Source organism: Amphiura filiformis, chromosome 4 (assembly GCF_039555335.1).
Source record: "Amphiura filiformis chromosome 4, Afil_fr2py, whole genome shotgun sequence".
Lineage (NCBI taxonomy): Eukaryota > Metazoa > Echinodermata > Ophiuroidea > Amphilepidida > Amphiuridae > Amphiura > Amphiura filiformis.
In genome coordinates this window covers 44,660,196-44,687,559 of record NC_092631.1, presented here as the reverse complement: position 1 = coordinate 44,687,559, position 27,364 = coordinate 44,660,196, and the positions used below count along the sequence as shown (strand labels likewise).

Here is a 27,364-nt window from a genome sequence, read left to right as displayed (position 1 = left end):
ATAGTATTAGGCCGAGTAAAATAAAAACATGTTCCTCGTCCGGTTTTTCAAAACAAGGAGGATGAGGCGATTTTTATTTTTAATCGAAAAAATAAGGTTTGATACCCATATTAGGCCTGTATTTAGCGTATAAAATCTTTATTTTTAAAATGTTATTCTTCTGGTAGGTATGCCCCTCTAATGACTAATGAAGTGTTTTTGTTTAGCAAGGCTATTGATAGAAAATACAAAAAAAGATTATAATAAAATAAAGTGTCCTAATAAAAGGAAGATGGCGAAGATAAGAAACATGTTTTATTTTTTGATCTGCCTTATGGAATGAATTTGATCTTGAATTTTTTCTTTTGAAAATGCCCAGATCGCCGCTTAACTAACCCTTGATACCGTGCATGAGGTGTTAGTATAGACCCTTTAGATTACGTTTCACCCAAAAATGTTGCATTTTAACTAGCTATATCTTTAAACTAAATGGAGAAGAAACTCCTTATTTTTGTGTGCAGAGTAATTTATATGAACAAAACCATCTCTCGATTGCGTAACCTCGGCCATAAAGCTCTCAACGCAATTTACAAAATCGGTAGCAGCCGGAAAATGGTAGCCTACTTTGCACGCACAAGCGGTGAACACATGAGAACTCATCTCCAGAATGCGAATTATTACGGATCCCGCATCCCGTGTAATGTCGGACCGTTAATCGGTTAACCATATAACTTCTTTACAATGTTGATAGTTATGTTCACATTGAAAACTTAAATGATACAGGGCAATCGAATTAAGGTTACGGAAAGAAATATAAAAAACGTATAAAGTTGTTCTCTAAAACCAAGATTTCTCAGCAATTAAATATCGCAGTGAGAAGTAGTTTTACATTATTTTTGTGGGTTTATACAAATGTTATAATCTGTTTGAAAATCCTTCGTTTATATCTTTATTAGCCGCTTTGAAATCGTGAAATTGAGGAAGTTCATGCGTGACCGAATGGTTAGAGCACTGGACTATGAATCTCCTATTAATCGTTTTTGTGGGTTCGAGTCCCAGCAATATCTAGCTATAAGATATTTAGCTTTTTCTGCTACAATAACTTAACTTACGAAACCTTATAATAGCTCATACAGGTTTCGTTACCATTAATAAACCAAGATACAAGCAATACAAAAGATACAGCAAAATAATTAAAGAATGAAAAATCCAATGAAAAAGCGAATGAAAAAATATACAGTCATATCCAGACGCGAGGTCAAAAACACGGTAGACCAATTTCTCAGTAATATAAGCAGCAGGGTATCTACGTAGCTAGATCTGAGTTAAAATAACCCCTTTTTAGCGGAATTTTTTGTAAGTTACACAGCTGAAGTTGTGAAAGGGTTGAAAGACTACAATATTACGGCATAAACAAGAATATGTTTGTTTGGTCTTTATTCCTATAGCTACATCCCTTAACTCAAGCATAATAAAATGTGTCATACTAAATCATCAATAACAATGTAAATGATAAGAACAGAACAACGTAAATAATAATAATAATAACAATAATAATAATAATAATAATAATAATAATAATAATAATAATAATAATAATAATAATAATAATAATAATAACAATAATAATAATAATAATAATAATAAAATAATAATAATAATAATGTATATACATACCACTATAACATCCGAAGTAGCTCATTATTAATGTTGGAGGTGTTAGAGGTATACCGTTATCTATGCGTAGTATGCATATTCGTATTGCAAAAACGAGGTCGTTGCCTTGTGTATCTAATGCCAAAGTCGTACCGGAGAGAGTCTAATAAAACACAAATCAAGTAGTAAAAGCAAACATTATTTAAAAGCTTCATTTTACTTTCTTTCACCTCCCTTTCCTTCCACTCCTCTTATCCCATTCTCTACCGTCTTTTCTCTTTAATATTCCCCTCTCTCCTCTTCCCTGCTTTTTTTTATTTCATTATTTATATTTGTTTTATATTTTATTACAATACAAAATATGGAGATGGCAGGCAGCTTACCAATGATTTCGGAACTTGATAACCGAAGCTGTTATCAGTAAACAGTTCGTAACTTATAGTCAGGTTACTCACACTGCCCTCTGTTGGATTAAACTCAATGTGATATAGCTCAGCTAGTGGTATGAATACAATTGTGACGCAGTAAGGTCCTGGAAATTGAAATGTATCAATATAATGTGTCAATATTATATCCATGATATCTGGGGGTTTCTCGTTACAACTATTGTACTAGTGGTTCGTCCAGTAACCTCCAGTTTACGAAAAACTACTCTGTTAAAAAAATGTTTGGATTCTTTTGGACAGTGCAGGTTTTTTACTCATGACATATCAATTTATACATAAATGCACAAGAAAATGATATAGCATGCCCTATACAATACACGTAATTAATAATGCCATGCATGTTTAGGAATAGGTAATTGTTATAATAGTACGTTTTGTTATTCTAATGGCCTGCCGAGTTTTATATGGAGAAGATCACACTCTACATACATGCCCGAAAAAAAAAGAAGCTATTTGTGATATGATCTGGTCCATGGGGCCAAAGGCGGCAAATTTGAAATTGAGATAAAGGCAAAAATATGGAGTAAAAAACAATAAAATACAATAAAATAGACTTCAAAATACTTCATAACGTTAGAACCAAGTAAACCTTTTCAGTAAATGATAGCCTATTGTATGTGTAATGTAATAATAACAGTAACTCAATTTTCAAAAATGCCTCCTTTGGCCCCCCATTGACAGATCGTGTCACATTTTGAACAGAAACAAAACAAAGCAAATGTGCTCTGTTAAAACACAGACGCATTCTGTGAATCCGAGAAAAATATGTACATCTCCAATGGACGGTGTAATACTTATGTTATGGGGGAAGGTATATTTCCTATCTCCTTTTTTTTCATAACCACTAAGGTATATAGGACATTTGTTGCTTTAGCTATAGCCCCCTCTCCTGAAGTATTAAGCATTATGGGGGGGTAGCTGACATGGCAGGTGGGTCATTACCAGTCGTAAGAAAAATACCAACCACAGCGCAACATTTGTGTTTAGCCTTCTTATGTGTGAAATTTTGATGCGAGGTGGTTAGTAGTAATTATTTTATAATCAAGGAATGTATGCTCAAAAATTCCATTACATCATTTCTGTAGATATGACATATAAAAGCAAAACTCAGCGTTAAAGTGGACGATTTGAACAGGATGCATGTACCTAAATACACACACAATTTGGTTTTATTTGCTGGCGGAACGGGTGTGTAGTAGTCTTTTACGTTAAAAAAGTGGGACAATCCGTCGGGTGCATTACATGCTAGTTCGTATCTTAAAGAGGGGTAACCCTATTGGTTTTGGATATGGATTGATATGGATTGTCTTTAAAATTACATATAATATCAAATATTGTCCCCTTTATGCAGCTTTGTGAAAAAACGAGAGATTTTTCTGCATAAATGTGAATAAATAGCAAAATTTGCAATCCAATACTTGGTATGAGTGAATTGCATTCTGGGAAGGCAAGCAACAAAATGTGCCACAATTACGTTCGTCATGTGCCGTGCGTGCGTGGTTGCAGTTGTACTGGTGACATTTCCCCCACAACCAGTTCTTCATGTTCGTCTGTATATCGTTCATGATAGATTTCTGTATATAAATTATGGCATAATGGCAATAGAGCTCAATATAGCAAAGCAGACTGAAATGCCCTGACGACACATGATGCTGGAAATGGAAATGCCCGTATTGAATGGAACATTTTGATTTTTTTAAAACTCTTTTTCTTTAAACCGGTTCGGAAAAAAATATGTACATTTCAAATGAATGTAAAAAAAGTTTGGGTTCAAAAAATGGAGCAGAAAACGAAACCTCTCACTACCCGATTTTGAACCGGGGACCTCTCGTACAAAAATACGATGCGCTAACCAACTGCGCCACGGAGGCAGCTCTCATACGTTGGAAGTTTTAAAACTTTATAGTTTCGTTGTCGATCTGAAGTCTCTTCTTGCGGTTCGCTCTTTTCATACAATGTGAATGACGCGAAACCAAACTAGCTGTTGAGGAGACTGAATATTACGAATTCATTCATAATAATGCCTGCCCAGAAGTACGAAGTGGTATACAACTTGTAGCCTCTAATTGAGCATGTTTTGCGTGAATTCTCCGGAAATACATCGACCGTGAGTGTCAAATTTCAGGATAGTAATGCGAAAAATATTATCTATTGTGTGATACCAAAAAATCATGGCCAATGAAAAAAATGGGGGGATGATGTTGTCGATCGGGTTACGGACCTTCAATGCTGTATATTTAAATAGTGTTGCCTTGTGTTTATGCTTTTATATATGCTTTGTAAAGCGCATTGAGATTTGTTTGCAATTTAAGAAGATTAAATTATTATTATTATTATTATTATTATTATTATTATTATTATTATTATTATTATTATTATTATTATTATTATTATCATTATTATCATTATTAGTATTATTATTATTATTATTATTATTATTATTATTATTATTATTATTATTATTATTATTATTACATAGTGACGGATGGTGATTTTCGTCATTTTTATGAAAATTGGCAAATGTATTTTAAATAGCGAGTAGTTTAATATTACCAAGATTTGAAACTCAAGCTTACATGTTTAATTAGTTAACTAATTATGCGATTGAGATATGTTGATATCGGACATTACCCAACGTTTTACAAAGTGACGTATCTAAGATCCGTCACTATGTAAAACACCAATTACTCGGACAAACAACTAAATTATTTGGCGTATCCCCAGCATCCGTCAGTATGTTAAAACATTATTTTTCAATCTGAACGTACAAAATTCAACACGGTCCATTCACAACTATGGGATTGCTTGGCGGATGTTGATAACTGGGTATAAAACCAAAACGGTTACGAAGAATATTTCAATGGATCATTATTTTAGTAAAATATCATTTTAATAATTTGTTAATGGTTCAAGTTGCTTCGATAATTACTTAGAGCCACAAATTCATAACTTTCCAATATAAAACGGATAGTAAAGTAATAATAAATGAAAATATGATCCTTTTTAATGAGTAGGTTATTGAAAGATGATCAAAAGATATTTAGAAGTGGTTCCAAGTTGAGAGATAATACAGTGTAAATTGGTAAATAAAATCAATGACGTTTTGTAAAAAGAAGTTACAGCTTGTGTGACACAAGTGATCATGCTCAAATATAAAACTAGGGAGTTTGGTCATTGATGTGCCCCATCAAGTTTGAACCTATGATCAATATTGCTAGACAAAAATTCACAACAAACATGCCAGGTTCCTCCCATTTCTGAGCTTTGATGCGGATTTTGTTCAACAAATTTGATTGCGTTTTTTATGAGCATTTAGGTGCTTAAAACGGCCTGAGATGAGACTAAAGCGCCCTTTTCAGCCTTCTCTATATTGATTTCCATAGACTTTACATGTGTAATGAAAAGGTCCATAAAAATGGCATTAAATTTGTAATATAATTTGCACAAAATACTAATTGAGCAAGTACGTATGCACTGTGGATTTTGTTCTTTTCTCAACATTCTTATGTAAAATGAAGATACTGTACTCAAATTTTAGTGACGTTTAACCATTACACTACAGTGGCTTCATCAGAGTGGAAACTGATCACGTCAGGCTGTTTCCTTGTATGGGGAACAGGAGCCGTCATAGAGGGCGTGATGAGTTGGTCAAATATGTTTTGAGTGCGAAGGCCACTCGTCCTTGTTTAGAGTGTCATGTCCTTTTCTGCGGATCCAAATAGCTTATTTGAGCCAGCTGGTAGTCTTGTCAGCTTCACGACCAATAACTGTAGAGTCCTCTCAATTGATGGAGTGTTTTGTGGAGGCCACATGATCGGTGATAGCGGGTTTGTAAATGCCTGTGACAGAAGATTTGCGATTTGCACGCGTAAATGGTTTTGATTCAAATTTCTCCACCTCTTTTTAGCGCTCTTTTAGATGATTGCCAGTTTCACCAATGTAGGAACTAGAGCAGTCAGCGCAGGGGATCTTGTAAATGGCCTCAGCTTTTTTTTGTGGTGGGGGGGGGAAGAAGTTTGTCCTTTGGGTGACAAGCATGTTGCGAATAGTACCGTTTCTACGGTGTGGCTTCATGGCAGTAGCAAAGCAATGGTTTTTTTTAAACACACGGGAGACTCGCTCAGAAAAGCCCTCTATATAGGGTACTACAACCATGCTTTTAGATTTCTCACTGTCATCTATTCACGTTGAGGTAAGTTTTGTTTTAGGGGTTGATCTGTCTTGTTTGACTTTCTTAAAGGGCAGGTCTGTTGCAAAAACAACATCATATCATTGGCAAGCTAATATTATGAGGACAATGAAAATGACTCCTTTTTTGAGAAAATTGATATTCCGCAAAAAACAACTTAAGCGGTGAGTTCCTTCGAACGAGACAGATTTGCCATAGAAAAAAGGTGACGTCATGAAATGAGATGTGCCCGTTTTGAGAAAAGGGACTATAAACGCTCTCAATGGACAGAACGTATACTGATGTTGTTCAGAGAAAAAAAAAACATCCAAATTAAGTGTTACAAATTTTATGGTTTTTAAACATATGGATAAAATCAGCCGCTTCTTTTTTACATATTAGTAAATTGTGATATTACAATTCATATGTATATCAGAAATATTAGGCCTAAAATAAATACATAATTTGAGCTTAGAATTCCATCTGAGACTAGCATATAAACCGTGTTAAGTCCACATACTTATGTATCTGATTTCCCTGTATATTGCAATGCTATAGTTATTATAGTTTCAGTTGGATGGAATATTACAGAGCAAACGCTTGGTAACAATACTGTGTGGCCTTTGTTTCCGAAATGAGAACAATAGTTTGCATATTGTTATGCAGCATTGTTATGGTAAATGATAGTACAACTCATTGTTGCTAATGTCACGCTCCAAACGGGGCAAGAACACATACGAGGCTGAACTTTACCCACACAATTTCTCCTTTAGCAGGATAAATACGCATAAAAAATTGCAACAAGTATCAACTTGTAATGTAATAATAAGTATTCTCTTCGAATAGAGATAAAATTGTTTTTGCAATAGACCTGCCCTTTAATTGACCAATATGGGTATCCGCAAGTGGTCAACGCCACACGAATATTACTCTCTTTTTGTTTGTCCGCTTCTTCGGCTACCAACGCGTCACTCCTGTCTAACAGTGTTCTAAGGACTCCCAGCTTTTGATCATCACGCCCTATACTACGACTCCGGTTACCCATTAAAAGGAAACAGCCTGGTGTGATGAGTTGCCAGTCTAATTATGAGACCACCAGTGTAGTGGTGAAACGTCACTAAAATGTGAGTACAACATCTTCATTTTACATAGGAATTCGTCGGCTACATTCCATATAGTATAGGGCGCTATGGAGTGATATTTGAGTTAGCAATTTGTCTTAATACATTAGTGGAACCAATAATTTTTGGCATCCTTACACCTCAAATTACAAAACTATAATTGGTTCCATTTTTTTCTATGCCCCCCTATGCTGCCCACGATGGGTCGAAGGTCATAATTGGGCCAAAATGTAAAATTTGATCTAGCATATTGTAATATATCTCTAATTGTTTCTCTCGTTACTAGGAATATAAAAGTCAATTGTCACATTACACAAGGGTGTTTAGTTCAGGAGTTGTACATAGAGTAAATTAGGTCAAATGTCCAATATCTCATGCACAAAGGCCAAATTTTTCAAAATGCACCGATTCAATCGCGGGTTGTCTCCTATTACTCCTCTTGGCAATCAAAATACGAAAATAATTTGTTTGAGAAATGTTTAACCTCGGAATCAGATGAAATCATGGGTCAAAGGTTATGCATGTACATATTTCTGTTGGAGTTTGGCTGCATTAACTCTGAAGGGTGACAGAACAATACAAATTGCACCAAAATTGTAAATTATGCTTGAGATTTCTTATGTTAAGGGGAGTAATTTGACACCAGTTTCGATGAAATCGGACCATTTTTAAATTTTGACCATTGTGTATGAAAGTTTTGACATTTGACCTATTCGACCGTATAACTCCTGAATTAAACACTGTAGAAAATGTGACATATGACTTTTTTATTCCCTGTTTTGAGAGTAACAATTTGAGATACATAACAACATGATGGGACTATTTTTGAGTTTTGGCCCCACAGTGACCTTTGACCCCTCGCGGAAACCACAGGGGGCATAGAGAAAAAGGAAACCAATCAAATTTTTATCCTTTCAGGTTTTAGGATGCAAAAAACATTGGTTCCACCAATGTAGCAATAGAAAATCCCAAACCCATAGCACCCTGTACTAATAGTGGCGTATAGTGATTTGTGGTCAATTTTTTTTCGAAAATTGGCACATATGTTTTAATAATGTTTTCTTTCATTTTGCTAAGTCTCAGCAGTCAAATTTTGCGTATCGTTACAAAGTGATATTTTGTGTTTTTCATAGTGGCGTATCAATCATACGCCACTTTTTATACACATTTTATAAGGTAAACAAACTAAGAAATACCAGGAAATATGAAAATCATTGCATGTCATTACATTCCATACTAACGTATCGGACCTTATACGGCACAATGGAATGAAAGCGACGAAAAGTAACGCCATAGGGATTACACGGCGACCAAGGTAGCGTAACGTTTGCGTTCGGTTAGGATATTGCGTTTTGCGTGTTTTCCATAGTGACGTATAGTTTTGTACTTATTGTTTTCAATTTGCCAGTAATATCGTGTCTTTATTTCTATTGAAAGTTTTATAAAATAATATCTATTTATTTTACTATAGATACTTCACATCAATTAGAAAATTTAATCAATGTCTGATTTACACAACTCGATCATATATTGGCATGTTATCAAACCCGATTATCTCGAAAAGTTGTTTATTCTCGGTGCCCCACTATACGCCACTATGGAATACAGCCGACGAATTGTGAGGAAAGAACAGAATCCGCAGTTAAAATTAGCATTCCTGATTATCTTGTTCAAAGAAGTTTGTATCGAATGCAATAATTTTCGAGTGGGGGGTATGTGATTTAAAAAAATGTATTGTATGTCACTACTCCCTATTCCAGAAAAATACAGAACTAATTTTTTGGGATTAAAAAAATATTATCCTGTTTTGCCAAATGAAACATAGCTAAATGCTAATCCTTTAGTTAGTCCTAACTGGCAATAAAAGTCAAATTTTAATATTTGGTTAATTTTTGGAAATAAGGGCCAAAAACATGCATTTTTAGGGTGTTTTTCGTATGCTGTGACAATCAAGCCCAAAGACTTGTATCAAGACTAATTTCAGTTTATGCAGTCTAATTTTTGGAAAAGACATGTTTCATTCTTATAACCGATAATTTCATTAAAGAAACACAAAAAAGTGAAAATTAGGCGAAACAATTTTAGGCATATACTCAAGATTTTAAATGCTTAGACTCGTTCCAAGTCTTTGATTTTTGTGACTCGATTGTCAGAAAATATGCCGAAAATGCATGTTTTTTGGCTCTTTTTTCGAGAAATTAGTAAAATAGTGATTTTTTTCTTTTATTGCCAGCTAGGACTAACTAAAGGATTAGGATTGAGCTATGTTTCATTGGTCAGAACTTGATAATATTCTTTTAATCCCAAAAAATTAGTGCTGTATTTTTCTGGAATAGGGAGTAGTATGTAATGGTCTGTTAAAATAAAATGTCCATCTGAAACATAAGTGCTAATGGCATGCCAAAATGTACGCCTCCTCCTTCTCTATGCTTTTTTCTTCCTCTCTTGCCTCCCCCACCCCACACACTCTCTTCTCTTTCTCTTTCTCTCGTCCCATTTCTTTCGAGCAATAAACAATTGGACAAAAGTATGAGAATTGAAAATATTCTCATTTTCTCATCCAAATGAATGAGAAATTCTAATTCACCTCTCAACAACTTCTCACAGATGGTTGTTTGACACTGAAATTAATGTGAGCTTTAATTTTCTCATAAGGAATTATTATGATTACTTACTCTCCCCGCTCCCCTTATTCAATGTTGTATACCAAACGCCGTATTTTTTTAAAATGTGCTATATGTTTGCTCCAACATGGATAAGAAAATTTCATAGAAATGAGAAAATGTTCAATTCTCATACTTCTGTCCAATTCTCATCGCTTTGAAAGAATTCTCATTTCCACTAGTGTCAATGTCAACTAGCCTATATTGGAAGTCATATAGCTTTCCATCGATTCTCCTGCATGCGATATGCACATGAATAGATGTGTAATTACATCATTCGAGTGTCTATTAGTTCAACAAAAACAATCGTGCAAATCATGTTAAATGTTCTGTATTTGGCAGAGATAGAACACCTATGAAGGCTTTATATATAACAGCATCCTTATCTGGAAGAAAAATGTCGTTGAACTGTCAAAAGTCAAAATTTATCGGACTCGGTTAAAAACACAAGCAATGTGTTTCGCCAGTTATAAGGATTCAGAAAAAGTGTAATTTATTTAAACAGGTGTGATGTCAGAGGTCTAATTTTGGCAACACGGGAGCAAAATTGAAATATGCTCCGATTTTGTTGAATATAATCCCAAATTATTGGTCTTTTCATGATGAATCAGAAAAAAATACTCTGGTTATGTAAAGCTCTCGTCACACGGTCAATCTTTACATCAAACTTGGCCTCAAATTTCGTTTTGACAGATATTTGATGATCCTAACCAAACCCAGTCACACTATCAAATATTTGCATCAAATGTTTTTGAAATATTGTGGTATTAGCAGGGCCACTGTATTAAGAGAAAGGGACAATCTTAATAGTCCATATGTTGTATTATGTCTTTATATACTCATACTGTTGATTTTGCCTCTATGTCTTGTTCTGTAAAATTAAATTAATATTATAGGCCTATTAGATTAAAAAATAAACATGTTAAAATAAAACATTTAACAAGCTTTGAAACTCTATAGGCCTACTATTAAAATATATACAGTTTCCTTTCTGTTAAAAATCTAACTATTAAAGTAGAGGGGCCTATACAAAGTATTAGTATTAGGCTTTACATTGTTTTTCATACAGATGTTTACGCATAGCCCTTAGCACAATGCTATACCATTAAATTAGGCCTACACTTTAAAAATAAAAATGTGTGGATCCTGAGGAGGATCTTTTTATATTTTATCAAAAGATAAGCGTAAATACCCATTATAGGTGATATAGGCCTATGAATTGAACATAGACATATAGCCTGAGTTAACAATAAAACAAAAAGGAGGAGGCCTTTTTGTTTTATTGTTCTGATAGGCGAGCCTCATCTAATGATTAAGACCCTTCCAGCCTTCCAGAAGTGTTTCTTGGCTATATAGAAAGTATCTTTATCTTAATATAATCCTCACTTTGATGATCCAAAGATCATCCTCTTCTCAAGTAGGTTACAGGTAGTGTTTTTAAACAAAATGTTTTACCTCTAGACATGATGATACTAGTTTCTATGCACAAACATTGAGCAACTTATCATGCAGCAAAACAAAATTCTGTACTCTTTCTATAGATACTGATACAGTGATACTGATATTATATTGACCATGTCAAAATTTTCTGTGAAAATCCCTCAATCTACCCACATTCTTGTTCTATAATTGGCTCATGATTCCCTAGGTAATGTAAAATTTGAAGGAAAAATAGAACATGTTGTATTTTCTTGCAAACTATTTTGACATTCCTGTAACCCCAAATTGTGTAAAGATTGACCAAACAGTGGCAGTCACACAGTCAAATTTGTCTTCAAACTGCTATGAACCAGGTGCAGGCAATTTATCATTGCCATTCCCTATGGAAGTATGTTGGCAAAGATTGACCGTGTGACGAGAGCTTAAGGGTACATGCCCATGAGTTTCATTCAGGGGCGTGTTTGTAAAACGGCACAGCGAATTAGTAAAAAGAATAAAAAATACGAAAATTTTCACCGGGGTTCGAACCACTGCCAATTTCACTGAATGCTAAAGATGCCTATGCTGTGCCACGGTGACTGTGGTTAACATTCGGCGATTTTCAAAGATATGCATATCAACACGTTTCTAGTGTATTGAAAATCATTTTGATTTTGATTTTGGTAGGAATACGGTCATAGAAAGACATATGACTCTACTTGTCTGTTTGTTTTTCATTTAATACAAATTAATTTTGATGAATTGAACTGGTACAACTCTTAGCACTCGTGATAAACGACGATTAATTTAGTAATAATAAAATGAAAACGCTGGGTCATTCACGACGTCATTTGTAATTTATGTCAAAACCTGGGGAGGACCACACACATCCGTGCTGCATGTATACGTGCTCAATCGATACTCAATGATCCAGACAATAGCGTTTGAATATACCGCCCTGCTTGACACATCTTGTCACTTGCGGGAAGATATACTATAGGCCTACCCTAATAGCTTACAATAGATACCCCACCGTAAATAGCTCTGTTCGTTATCTCGCTGTGCTAGTTTATACACGCAGCGTACGGACTTTTGAACCATATTTTGTTCAAAAATGATAGGAAGGGACTGTTTTCAGCTAAAATGTTGGTTATCAGCAGATGCTTAATGATACCGGGAAGTGTTGCAGAAAGGTAAGCGTACTCTTTATTTATTCAAAATATGTATATCAATAAATTTAAATTTGAAATCCAAAAAGTAAATGTCAGGTCAAAATTCTCACCTTAGAATTATTGTGAAATAAAATCAAACCAAATTTAGGCTCCGCAAACAACGTCCAATTATTCCCATTGGTGTTTGCTACACGTGCATATAATAAATTATGATTTGGGGCTAATTTGAGAAGAGTTAATGCCTCGAGTTTCAAAATACACCGAGTGATGTTTTTTTTTTTTTTTCATCGACAATTCAAGACTCTGTAAAAACAAATCAAGAATTTTCTGGGATAATTGCAACTAAGTGCAATGAAAGTTATGATCTAAGCTACCAGATGCATCATTAATTTCCTGACTATGCTATTCAGTTGTGGGAAAAGATTACTTTAATGTTTTGGCGGGATTATTTCCCGCCAAAAATTTCAACCAAAAAGAGCATGTAGCCTTAAGATGTTTCATTACGTCAGTAACGCATCAAATTCGACAATATCCATTGAGTCTTATTGAACTTTATTGAATCACTTTGACCTTGACAAATTGTTACTTGGATAAGAAAACACCCAACATAGTTAAAACTATTCTTTGTCTAATTTCTTGCAAAAAAAAAAAATAATTTGAGATCAGTTTCATCAAAATCAGAGCAAATTTCATTTAATACCAATGACGTCACAATGTTACTCTTTTGAACATAACTTCATAACCGTACATCATAGATAGGTCAAAGTGTACTTTTTCGTAGTCTTCATGACCAGAGAATTACGCAGTTTCGCACAGGTCTAAGTAAATTTCACTGAGCTCTTTTTACTAAAATAAAGGTACTGTTAACATACATCCATAGCCTAGCTCAATAAGTACGAGTTATCTGCTTAACATGATGTGCACGGTTGTAGTGCATGTAAATTGAAATCAATTGCACTATATTTTTTTGTAATCTAGGTGGAACTATTTCAATGGTCTATATTTTTTTCTCAGGGAAATAAGCCTAGGATTATTTTGAAAACTAAATCACGCTTTTGAATGTAGATTGACTTGTTCGACTTTGTATACCTTGAGCAAGGTAACTTCAAATCTGATATTTTATGTAACAAACTGAAATGAAATTCGAAATTGCTTTCTACCAGTTTTTAGCTTCTAAAAGGGTTCAGACAAAGATATCGGTAATGACGTCAGTCAAGAGCTTAGGCAGGATAGATCGATGTCCGACTAGAGCTGACAAAGTATTTGCTCGCGGGCAACTCAATCCAAACCTCCACGTGGTGTCGGATGGATAACGCAAACTTGGGCTCTGGGGAACAGGCTTGGATGCGGGGAAGTCAAGCTAGCGTAGGATCATGCAAAGTAATTTGACCACGTTTTAGCCCTTCCTCGGCTGACTCGGCCTGGTGTGGCTCTGAACAGACACCGTTTGGTTTTTTTTGGGATATAAAACCAAATCATGATTTTACCAATTTCAAAACATGTACTAAAAATGTTTTCCAGGACTTCAATATTGATGATTCACATGATGCAAATTCCGTTTGGCTCAATTGGAAAGGGCGATTGTTACGTGCTGCCAAAGAATCAATAGGTGTGAAGAAGTTCACTGGCAATCAAAAGCCATGGTATGACAAGGATATCGATAATGCTATTAAAATGCGACGTCAATCAAATCGACGACATCGTCAATACTTGAAATCCGGGGAAAACAATAAGGAAGTTGTTGATAATCTTTGGGATGAATACAGATCAAAACAAAAGGATGTTAAAAGCTTATCCGTGAAAAGGCCATGCTGAATAGAATTGATAAATGTTTAGAAATGAATCGAAGAGGTGGTAAATCTTGTAAAGACTTCTGGAACATTTTAAAAGGCTCAACACAAAAGAAACAAACAAGTACCCTCAAAATCCCTCATTCAGATGTCATTACAGATGACAAACACGTTATTAAGAAAGCCGTTTATCAATATTGGAATACACTTGGCAAGATGTCTTTGAATTTGAAAGGGGATGAACTTTTAGAAACTAAAGAAATTGTTAACAAGCTTAAAATGAGTCACTCAACTACTGATCACGGTAACAAAGAAATCCTTGATAAAATTAATATAACCATTGACGACATAACCGAAATTATATCACAAAGTAAAAATAACAAATCCCTGGTATAGATAGCATAACAAATGAATTAGTTAAGAATGGTGGTATGATAGTAATCAATACACTCTTTGATATGTTTAAACGTTTCATATAACTTGAATCTATACCAGATGAATGGAATAAAGGTATCATTACACCAATTTATAAAAAAGGTGATAAGACAGACCTAAATAATCATAGGGGTATCACTCTTAACTCATGCATCTCAAAAATTTACACAAAATTGATTACTAAAAACATCTCAAATTTTCTGGAATGCAATGATATTCTATCTGAAATTCAAGGTGGCTTTCAATCAGATAGGCGCTGTGATGATCATATTTTCACAATAAAAAGTATTACTTCAATTAGAAAAATGGAAGGTAAGCAGACATACTTGGCGTTTTTAGATTTCAAAAAAGCTTTTGACAGTGTATGGCGCGATAAGTTATTAATCACTGCATGGGAAATTGGAATAAGAGGAAATGTATTTAATGTAATTAAAAACATCTATGAGAATGTACAAAGTAAAGTAAGATTCGCAAATATTGAAACTGATATGTTCGATATCGATGAAGGCCTAAAACAGGGTTGTGGGCTATCTCCGGTCCTCTTCTGCATCTATATTAATGAACTCGCACGAATGATAAGGGAAACGAATATTGGTATTAAGATAAAGGACCTCCAAATTGGATGCTTATTTTGGGCTGATGATGTTGTATTAATGGGTGATGATGAAAAAGACCTAAACAAGTTACTGGAGGTGGCTAGTGAATTTTCTGAGAAGTACAAACTAAGGTTTAATTATGAGAAATCAAATGTTTTAATAACTGGTAAGAGAATCGATCACAAGAAAAATTGGAAGCTGGGTGATAGTTATATTAAAGAAACAAATGAATATAAATATCTTGGAATGTACTTAAGTAGAAATCTATCAGATCATGTACACATTGATGATGTTATTCGTAAAGGAAATAGACTTATAGGTTACATAAAATCAATAATCAATAATCAAGACGACTTTAATCGGGTGTATTATGGCGATCTCTTATGGAAAACTATTGCGCTACCAACCATCAATTACGCATGCTCAGTCTGGACCTGTGCTAGTGCCTCTGATCTTAAATTGATTGAAAGCCTCCAACTACATATGGCAAGATCGATACTACGCGCAAGCAGAAATACCGCAAAAGAGGCGTTATATGGTGAATTAGGCTGGGACTCAATTTCATCAATACAGACTAATTATAGAATTAAGTATTTTGATCGACTTCTGAACATGAGTAACGATAGATTTCCAAAAGTAATGTTTAACACTCTCTTTTCGATGTATGATACTACAGGTAAAACTACTCAATGGAAATGGTTTACACATATCCAAGAGGCACTCACTTACTGTGGTCTACTGTAGATCATATGTTCTCAAACAGAGAACCTTTTAACAGTAACTGGGTGAACTCGTTTAATTATATTAAAAAAGAACTAGATGATAAAATAATTATGGTTAGAGATGGCTTCAACGAAGAAAACTCTGGTAAATTACTGTAAATATAAGGAAAAACCAAACTTAGAAGATTATTTTCTTGATTCCACAGATTTTTATGGAAGTTCGCTTAAGTTTAAAGCTCGTACTAATACGCCTCCACTTGAATATAACATTAAGTCTTGGCATGAACATAACACGGGTATGTGTAAATTATGTAATATCGATCTTGAAAGTACCAATCATTTCCTCTTCACATGTCAGAAATTAAATCACATAAGAAATGAAGAATATGATAAACTTAAAAATGAACTGAGCACGCACAACTTTTCTTCTTTCTGGCAATGGTTCTACTTTCAAAGTAATGATAATTACGATGTTAAATATTTCCTAATGATGGAAAACATATATATTGTTATAAAATTGTAAATTCATACGTAGTGGTATAATTTAAATTCTTTGGGTTCTTTTTCCAGCACATTTACGTTTTCCCAGTCTATTTGATGGGTGTTTTTGCTCCTGGAAATATGCTCAAAGAATTTTCCAGAAGGGTCCTAGAAGCCATTCACATCAGGAAAAAAGGACCCAACTTGAACAGAGACACTGGACTGGATTTAGATCCAGTTTGGGACAACCTACTCATACCCAAGACCACCAGGGGACGAGGACAACACCTTTGACGTCATCTTCTTCTATTGTGACGTCATCGAAGGTTGTCAACAAGCCATAAACCATCAGAGCCATAACATCCGGCTGAGGACGCAGTTGGTACTGTGAAAGCGCTCCCGGTAAGCGATCAAATTTTAAGTAGTGTTGAAGTCAAAAAAATTCTTCTAATTTATATATATTGTTGATAGAACGTTAGGTTACATTTTTGATAAATTCAGTAAAAGTTATATCAAGCGCGCTTGGAGATTAAGAACAGAAATAATGAACTCAAAATCAAGCAAGTAATCACTATTATGAAGTTGACACTTATTCATGAATGGCCTAAATGTACATAAATATGACATGTTCAATTTAATATCTGTAAATAATTCTTATGTTTTTGATGGAGACCTTGTACTTCCACTTATTTTGTGATGGTTATTATCTGTTATATGTTTAAACGTTTTATGTACGAGGGTTGGTCAATAATATCACGCAACCATTATTTATCTCCGCTAATGCATGACTTAGATGACTGTTACTTACGATCAATAAAGTTTGTACCTTTGTCTTTCAAAACGCACAACAATTAGTATCAGAGTACCTTTAATTACGTAATCTCATTTGCATAAAGTCATTGCTATATGTACACTGACAATTGTCAACATTGGCGAGAAATTTGAATTGGCTTTGAGGAACGTGTGATAAAAAGAAGCAGAAGTAAGGACCAAAGCAGTTTACAAGCCTTATTTTTGGTATGAGGTAATCTGAGTATATTCAATTGATAATTGTGAAAGAAGCAATGTATCCGTCAACAGATGAGGAAAGGGACTGTCTTTGAACTTCACCAAAAATAGGCCTAAAACAACAAGCAAAAATGGTGTGAAAATCGCGAAAAAGAGCCCACACGGCAGAAGAAAGAATCCAAATTATCTCCAAAATAAAACAAAACCAAATATGGTTATTGGTATGGTATTAGAGATTATAGTCAGGACAATAGAATTTGTTGCAACACGAATAGAAATATGCGCATGCGTTGATGGTATGCATTATTGAAAGTACCAAAAATGTATGAAAAAAGTAAAAATTCATCAAAAACGCTCTAAAAATATGACTAATACAAGGTTTGCGGAACAGTAGCTGTGTGAGTGAATTGCTATACCAAGTCTTATGCTAAAATTAGACACACCTTTCGAAATTCAAATTTCTTATTCAATCCAGAGCCTCTCTATGGTGTGCTATTTTAATTACAAAAACAAGACCTTTTGAAATTAAGGGTTCATTAAGAAAGAAATGTTTATGGTTTAACAACTGGAACCTCCCTTTTTTATAATCAGTAGATACCCAATCAAACCAGGTACCATTGGTTAAATTTTGTCATCGATTAATCTTTCTATCTCTTATTATGTAAAGAACAATGGGTGGTAAAGCCTACTCATAATTGGAGATATTCAACACGATTTCTTTTCTTTAATAAAAATGGTATATGTCTAAAAAGAGTCAAGCATCATGCCTATGTTATCGGTTTATAAAGCTGCAAAAACCGTGCCAGATTCTATACTTTTATTCTCGAGATATTTGGAATTATGTAACAATACCTCAGTTTGGCGCGAGACTTTCTTGACTACTTTTCACCATAAATCAGGCAGTGCCCATACACTATTGTGTTTATGCTAATGTCATTACGTAATCAAGCATTCAGCATCGCTAATACATATTCGTTTTGAAAGACAAAAGTACAAACTTGAATTTAGCGTAAGTAACAGAGTGCCAAGTCATGCATGAGCGGAGATACACCATAGTTGCGGGAACTTATTGACCAGCCCTCGTACTGTAATATTGATGTGGACGAAGTTTTACACATATCGTCGGGTGCAATACATAGCGACGGATGTTGGACTCCGCTAGACGCGATCAAAGAGCTTGCCAATTTGTGATTAATCATAGTAGAATACTAACAAGTATCTAAAAACTAGTATCTAAAGTATCTTGAAACATCACATGAAGAATTAGTCGCTATTAAATAAGTAAATGATTGCAAAGTTATACGTCAGTATGTAAAAACATGACAATTTCCTCCAAAACATCTGTCACACATCCGGCACTATGTCGTGCGCCGGTACCGTGCATGTTAATCTGGTTTCTCGTGTCGATCTATTAGGATCCGTCAGTATGTCATGCACATAAAAATCAGATCAAGGAAGGACTTCGAAGCATCCGTCGGTTTTTACGCTTATTCTAAAACGCGTTTCCGTGATAAAACCGACTCGACACGAGTGCCCACGACATACATGATATATTGTATTTGATTATTTAATCCTGATCTTACTGTATAGTTTTCACTCTCATGATATAGCTAGTAGCACAAGCTGTAACTCTTTTTACAAAACGTCATTGATTGTATTTAGTTTTTACCAATTAACACTGTATTACCTCCCATCTTGGAACCGCTAATTAAAAACATCTTTTGATCATCTTTCAAGAACCTACTCATTAAAAAGGATCATATTTTCATTACTTTAACATCCCTTTTATATTGGAAAGTTTTGAATTTCTTTATCTAAGTACCATTCGAAATTTATTAATGATATTTTACTAACATTTTTGGTTTATACCCTGTTATGAACATCCGCCAAGAAATTCCGTAGTTTTCGATGAACAATATTGAATTGTGTACGTTCAGATTGACAAATCATGTTTTTACATCATTTTGGTATAAAGACATACCTGCAATGTTAAAATCAGGAGTGTATGTATCCTTCCCATTTGTTGCTCCATTCTCTGCCTTGGTTCTATATCCATATGACAATTGTTCATAGCAAGGTGGAACTGGTGTACCTGGAGTAGGTGGGGCTGGTGTACCAGGTGTCGGCGGAGGTGGTGTGCCAGGTGTCGGCGGTCCTGGTGTACCCGGAGTGGGCGGAGCTGGTGTGCCCGGTGTCGGTGGAGTTGATGTTCCCGGTGTTGATGGGGTCGGTGTGCCCGATGTGGGCGGAGCTGGTGTACCCGGAGTGGGCGGAGCTGGTGTCCCCGGTATCGTAAAAATTGGAAAAGTAGTTGCTTCTGTCGTACGGCCCCCTCCCAATGCTGTAACTGCATATATCATCAATTCAAACAAACAAATAACTCTTCTGGACAATTACATTTATAGAATGATGAAATGGATCTCAGCATAAACATTGTCTTAACGCACAAAACTGGCATTTTTAAAAATGGCCCAAAATGTTAAGCAAATGGATGATGATTTTTTTTTTTTCAATTTTATCCTGGCCTTCAGTCGGTTGATCACAACACACACCCGGGGTACTCAAGTATGTTTTGGGTAGGGATGTTCCTCCGAGAGTCTGAAAGTGAACCGAAATTTATACCACTAAATTGGTATCAAATGGAATCCAATTTAAGCATCCCTTTACTAGTTGTCGGTGTCCACTACGGCCCTACATCATTCCATAAACTATTAAACAACAATGGAACTCGGCTGCTTCAAGAGCGCACACACTAAAATTCTAGTAATAACCTTCGCAACCAGGATCAGCTCCCCAAGTTTCAACGAGGCAAATTAGTAAGTTCCTTGTCCAGGGGAATTTTAAGCTAACTCAAACAGGTTTCGAAACCGGAACCTTTTGCACCATAGTCGAACGCCTTATCTATTGAGCTAACTTGACTGCTCGAGGCCCAGATTTTGGATCAAATGCAGCCAAAATTTGTAATTATTTTGTTCTCCATATTGTTGTATGTTTTGGAAAAATGTGACCCCAGATTCACAAAATTGGAACAATTTTCCTAAAAAAGCTCACGAAAATTTGTTCAAGTATGCCTTCAGTAGACATGATAGTGTTTGTCTTTTGTGATATAGCAAAGCTACTGGTCTTTCAGTGCTAGTCATATTTTGGCGAACGTATCTTAATTGTATAATAATTTTATGACCTTAAATTACTGCGGGTATTAAAAAGGATGTTTCGAATTTCGGCAGTGTCTGACGAACTGCCGATCTTGCTTGATCGCTTCTCATTTATCAAACACTAGGTTTAAGGTTGGTCTGAACCCTGGAATTATGGAAACTTTCGGGCCTCATAACTTCTAAATTGTTGGTCTAAAGTATATAAAAGTATACATATTTAGAATGGCAAAGACTTGATAAGTTCATCTGTGAGGTCAAATTTGGGCCAAAATGGCACTTTTGGCCCAAAATCCCAAAAATAACGGTTTTTGGCCCACTTCTTTTTCGTGCACCGTAACAAACAAATTCTTGGGGCATTTTTGTTTTTTAATTAATTTTTAAAAACTATATCAAAATATCTAGGACCCGTTTTTTCATTTTTTTGAATTTTGACCAATTTCACCAAAAATATTTGAAATGTGTGCCAAAATCGGGCTTTTTCATGATTTTTTTGAAAAATCGGCATTTTTTGACCATTTTTGGCTCAAATTTCTAAAAGTTAGTCGAAATTCCAAAAAATGAAAAAAAGGGTCCTAGATATTTTGATCTAGTTTTAAAAATTAATTTAAAAAAATGTTGGCCAAGAATTTTTTTTGTTACGGTGCACAAAAAAGAAGTGGGGCAAAAACTGTTATTTTTGGGATTTTAAAAAAAGTGCCATTTTGGCCCAAATTTGACCTCACAGATGAACTTATCAAGTCTTTGCCATTCTAAATATGTATACTTTTATATACTTTAGACCAACAATTTAGAAGTTATGAGGCCCGAAAGTTTCCATAATTCCAAGGTTCAGACCAACCTTAAGTGATTTATAATTATGGCAATTTTACAAATTTGACATTGTTTCTTTACTTACCTACACACGCATAAGGTGTCAATTTAATAATAAATGTAGTATCCACAATTGGCATGTGATCCACAACTACGTTGATTTTAATCGCCGTGACATTATCAATTTCATGTTCATTATATGTCTGTAAAAATGAGTCGAAACTAAACGCATTAGGTAGAGTATTTAAAGCTACTATGCACTTCCGTATTCCATACCGCAGCTAAATTATATCAAGATAAGTTTGTACTATGGATGGACATGTAAAGAGTTCTCCTTTGCATAGTTTGTTTGCATTTCTTTACTGAATTCAGCGGATGATATCAAAATACATACAGCTAAGTTAACCTGATGACTACAGAAACATAGACGAAGAACCGACAACATTACAAACTTAATCATGAGCATTTCATAATTTAAAATGGCAGTTTAAAAGTATTCAAATAATATGATATGTTTAAACAAAGTTAGAAGCGGGTCGAATGGATATGAATGGCTTTTAATTAAGCGAAGTCGTATTAAAACTAATTGTCAATGGGGAGAAAAATATTTTGGCCGTGTGTATAATTTAAAGGTTTTGATACCCTTGTGTATAAAATGGTTTAAGCCTTGCTTTGCTTGGAAGCACATCGGTGATTCAAGATGTGTGCGCTCACCCGTGTAAAACAGGTGCATGTTTCTGTATTGCATTCATAATAACCTCGGTGCAACTTCAGGTGGCCGAATGCAAAGGGGCTTTAATTCATTCTGTGTTTTACTATCATCGAGATATCTTGTGGTATTGAAAAAAAAAACACCCTCCACGCCCAATAAACGTATTAAGTGAAAATAAAGTCAACAGCGGAACATGTTCAACAACATATTTTAGCAGAAAGTTAGTAAGAAAAATCAATTGGCTCTAAGTTTTATGTAACAGGTAAAACATGTTTAATGATAAATTATGTTTAAAATTACACGAGCATTAAATGTCTACACGTATCATGCGTATGGGAGCTTTACAACAGTATAAGAATTGATATAAATATTAAGCTTTGCACACTTTAATTGAAGTTAATTTAACGGTTTAGCATGTCTAATATAACATGTTTAACATAATAAGTTAAGATAAGATAATAACTCACAAATCAATAAGTGATTGTAACTTTGAAGCCGAGTTTAAGTCTAAAAACTTCAATTGTGTATGCCCGAGCCTGTCTTGTTTAACTAAGAATGTCTCCCAGCGCAAAACAATGGAGACAAATTGTTCACAATAAGAAAAACTCGACTATAGGTAAATTAAGAGAACCAGCAAGCTGCCTAGAAATTAGGTAATGAAATGCCAAAAAGTTCAAAATAAGTTTTAATATGACTCTGAATTCAGACCAAGGTCTAAAGTCTGAAAAATTGTATGCTATATAACTCTAAAATAAGAATGTTTCTGTTGGCGTCAAGGAGGCCATGATAAAATCAAATAGTAGCCACTTACTACATAATCAAAAACTAGTTGACAATAAAAACACAATCAAGGTATGTCAACAGTTTCCTGGGCAGTGTGGTAAATACCAATGTTGCTGTGCATAATATGGAAAATTATGCATGAATGAAATGATTGGAGAAAAACTTTTCATGTCTATCAAAGAAGGCGCATAAGTGCAGTTATTTTTCGGCTTTCAATGATATTCTGCATTAATTATATGCATTTATGACAAATCATGGCAAATGACATGGTCATTATTTGAAATCTGCGTAAAGTATTGAATTGAGTGTTATAAAATTCATTTTTTTTTCTTTGGTATGAGATACGCAGTTAAGAAATCCCATAGAGGATATTCTTTATAAATAAACCAAATGATCTCTCGGTTGGTATAGAACATGACCACCACCAATAATAGTTGTCTCCCATGTTTGTTTTTGAGTTCAGTGACAATTAAATTGAACAAAAACAAAACTGTAACTTCTAAAACCTGAAACCAGCAAGGGTGGTAACTAAAATGCAGCACAAGAAAGTATGTACACAATGGTGAAATGGCATGTGATGCTTAAGCTCAAGTTTTAAATCAGACAAAAAGGGTAAGCGACTTTCAGTGTGACGCTGGACAAAAAAGAGAAGCTTTTACGGATCGTCTTTCCTTGGTTGAAAATTAGGGGAAGTAGGAAAGCACGTGATTGTCGCGCCGATTACGAGCCATCACAATAGTGTAAAATAGTGATATTTCAATAACAATGATAATTTATCATAATAGTATATACCAGGATTATATTGCATCATAATTCTTTTTTTAAGATAACACGTTTGCATTGGGAGAGAGCATAATAATAATAAATAATAATAATACAGAGATTTAGAGAGCGCTCTTTAAATGAAGAAACACAGCGCTATGGAAAAGGAAAAAAAAACCCAAGAGGGTGGAAACATTAGGTGAATAGGTTTGTTTTCAGGTTCTTTTTGAATGTTTGGACATTTGGAGAGTCACGAATGTGGGAAGGCAAGCCATTCCATAGAACAGGGGCTATGATGGAAAATGCTCGGTCACCAGCCAACTTGTGGGATCTTGGAATGGAAAGGCAAGTGGCAGCAGAAGAGCGCAATGAATACCCACCATTTCAAAACAAGATGGAAATTAAAGGTTCAACAGGACCATTGCAATGCACTCTCCCTTCGTGGTTTAGTGCAGTGTGCTCTAAAAATATAAAATATAGAAGCGCGTTCTTATTATTTTTTTCATTTAAACTATGACCCCGGATAAGAATAATAATATTTAAATCGTAAATACGTAAGAATAAATAGAATCGCGTTAGAAATAAAACCCATTGAGTTGGGTAAAACTCTCTTCTCAAGAACACTTACTGTCTTATCTCCGACGCATTGGTCGTCATCCTTTCCATTGTTTATCTCGTAACAAATAGATAATGTTATAATATCTGATACATTGGTCGGGTTTATCTCTACACCCAACATACCCATGCTAGCTTTACCATGTCCAAAATCTGTTGTGCTGAAAAGTTTTTTGAAAGTGTGATTATACTGTGGAGCTGAACCTTTGACATCATCCGTGAATGTTGTGGAGTCCAAATACTTTGAACTATCGTTAAAACAATAAGCTGCGAAAATAAAATCATAATGGAGTTTAGTAATCCACATCAGACAAGTCAAATTGCATTCTGAAAACCTGGGCAAAGCTAATCGGGAGGGGTAAATGGGAGTACCTTGGGGTGACAATGGGGGTACTGCATGAGAAGGGGTATAAGAGTATTGATGATTGATGGGGAGAGAAAAAGATAATATGGAAAATGGAGGGGAGGGAAAACAGGAGGGGACACAGTTGTTTGATGGCATTTAAAACGGAGTTATTTTTAAGAAAAGTTGAACAATGATGGCGCTATTTATCTAAAATCTTGTTTGCATCTTTACAATGGGTAGACACTGGTATAATGGTATTAGAACATCACCAAACAAACTAATAAAGGACAAGGGAATTTTCAAAACAATTTTTATCATGAAATATAAGGTATAACTCATATTATTTAAATTCAAAATATATGTAAATAGCGCCCTCAATTTGCACACAAATGTACAGTTTATAGAATTAAAATTACCACACAAAAACCAGAATATAAAACAAAATATATGTGTATATACAGTTTATTAATGTGATAGCTGTGTATTATTCAGGTCTAGAATTGAACATTCTAATAATGTTTTGTTTGAAAAATTAATAAACGAAAACATCAAACAACTGTGGGGAATGGGAGGTGAGAGAGATTGAGAAGGTATGGAAAGAAAAAAAGTCGTTTCACTACAAATTGACAAAGCTAACGTTAGCTTTAATATTTGAGCCTCTAGAGGCTGTGAAATAACTATGAGTCCTAGTGGAAGGGTAACAATAGGGGGGTCTGGATGCAATACTTGGCGAGAAAAAAGGGGTGGGACATGTTTATAAAATAATATGACATCAGCGATGGATCCGTGTATAATCCCTGTAGAGAAGGTTATCGCCTTGCAAGTTCTGGCGAGGGAGGCGGAAGCGATTTGTGGCACACTTTCATAAGGCGCCTTTCAAATAAAACGCTCTCAAAAGGCTCAAGAAAACAGTAAAAAATATGCACATCTTCGTGGTCGCTGTGTTCGCAACATATCGTCGGCTGTATTCCATAGTGGCGTATAGTGATTTTTGGTCATTTTTTTGAAAATTGGCACATATGTTTTTAATGATGTTCTCTTTCATTTTTTCTAAGTCTCCTCAGTCATAATTAGCTAATTAATTAGTAATTAATTAATTAAATGTGGCGTATAGTTACAAAGTGACATTTTTTGTATTCCACAGTGGCGTATCGACCATACGCCACTTTTTATACACATTTTACAATTATGAAATATCGGCAAAAATGAAAAACATCGTATGTCATAGTGGCGTACGCGTATCGGACCTATACGCCACTATGGGATACAAACGACGAAAAGTAACGCCATAGGGATTACACGGCGACCGAGGTGGCGTAAGGTTTACGTTAGGTTAGGGTATTGCGTTTTGTTTTCCATAGTGACGTATAGTTTTGTGCTTTTTATTTTCAGTTTGCCAGCAATAGTGTGTATTTATTTCTTTTGAAAAATATATAACAATATTGAAGGTAGTCAACGTACCCAAGTATTTATCACTATAGAGGCACAAATTTAATGTTTTTGATAGGAAATATATGTTAGAATCAGTTTTAGCTACAAAACATAATAAAAAAAATGTAATATTTTGTTCTTTGGTAAAATATTGAAAATTCTGCTACGACCTGGCAACATTACTTTAACAAGGTACCGTTGCCCAAAGTTCTAACATCGGATTATTGTGGGGCAATGTGACTTGCATCGCCACAAAGAAGGGCAACTCTCTTAGACCCTCACAATTCGTCGGCTGTATTCCTTAGTGGCGTATAGTGATTTTTGGTCAATTTTTTGAAAATTGGCACATATGTTTTTAATGATGTTCTCTTTCATTTTCTAAGTCTCATCAGTCAAAAATTAGCTAATTAATTCGTAATTAATAAACCAAATGTTGTGTATAAATGTGTTTTCCATAGTGGCGTATCGACCATACGCCACTTTTTATACACATTGCATAATTATGAAATATCGGCAAAAATGAAAAACATTGTATGTCATAGTGGCGTACACCTCGCTACATGTCATAGTGACGTTTCGGAGCTATACGCCACTAATGAATGAAGCCGACGGAAAGTATTAACGCCATAGGGATTACACGGCGACCGAGGTGGCGTAAGGTTAGGGTATTGCGTTTTGCGTGTTTTCCATAGTGACGTATAGTTTTGTGCTTTTTGTTTTCAGTTTGCCAGCAATATTATGCATTTATTTCTTTTGACAAATATACAAAAATAAAATTTATTTAGTTTACTACAGACATTTTACATCATTTAGAAAATATAATGAATGTCTGATTTACACAACTCGATTTTAAATTGGCATTTCTTCAAACCGGATTTTCTCGAAAGTTGCTTATTCGCGGCGCCCCACTTTTTCTGCATTTTTGTGTTAATTTTTATTTTATAAAGTGTACATTTGTGTGCAAATTGATGGCGCTATTTACATATATTTTTAATTGATTTTATTCCAATAGTATACGTTATTCCGTTTAATGTAAGTTTTGCATTTCAAATTTTCAATTACATTTTACGGTATTCCCGCTTACCGGCGATAAAT

The 27,364-nt window shown here is 34.7% G+C and overlaps 2 protein-coding genes across 3 annotated transcripts in view; both read right to left on the bottom strand.

Annotated features, from left to right (window-relative positions):
• The window catches only part of LOC140150921 (uncharacterized), a 149,158-nt gene extending 124,536 nt beyond the window's left edge, over positions 1 to 24,622 (bottom strand). For both annotated transcript variants that reach the window (XM_072173074.1, XM_072173075.1), the window contains exons 1-5: positions 24,506 to 24,622; positions 21,706 to 21,823; positions 19,637 to 20,002; positions 2,019 to 2,167; positions 1,657 to 1,798 (exon numbers count right to left, since the gene is read on the bottom strand). In XM_072173074.1, coding sequence (XP_072029175.1) covers positions 1,657 to 1,798; positions 2,019 to 2,167; positions 19,637 to 20,002; positions 21,706 to 21,823; positions 24,506 to 24,622 — 892 coding nt within the window. The remainder of the gene's footprint in view (positions 1 to 1,656; positions 1,799 to 2,018; positions 2,168 to 19,636; positions 20,003 to 21,705; positions 21,824 to 24,505) is intronic.
• A 71-nt stretch (positions 24,623 to 24,693) lies between these two features.
• Positions 24,694 to 27,364, bottom strand: part of LOC140150210 (uncharacterized) — a 186,253-nt gene continuing 183,582 nt past the window's right edge. The window contains exon 46 of the mRNA XM_072172216.1: positions 24,694 to 24,759. Coding sequence (XP_072028317.1) covers positions 24,747 to 24,759 — 13 coding nt within the window. The 3' untranslated portion in view covers positions 24,694 to 24,746. The remainder of the gene's footprint in view (positions 24,760 to 27,364) is intronic.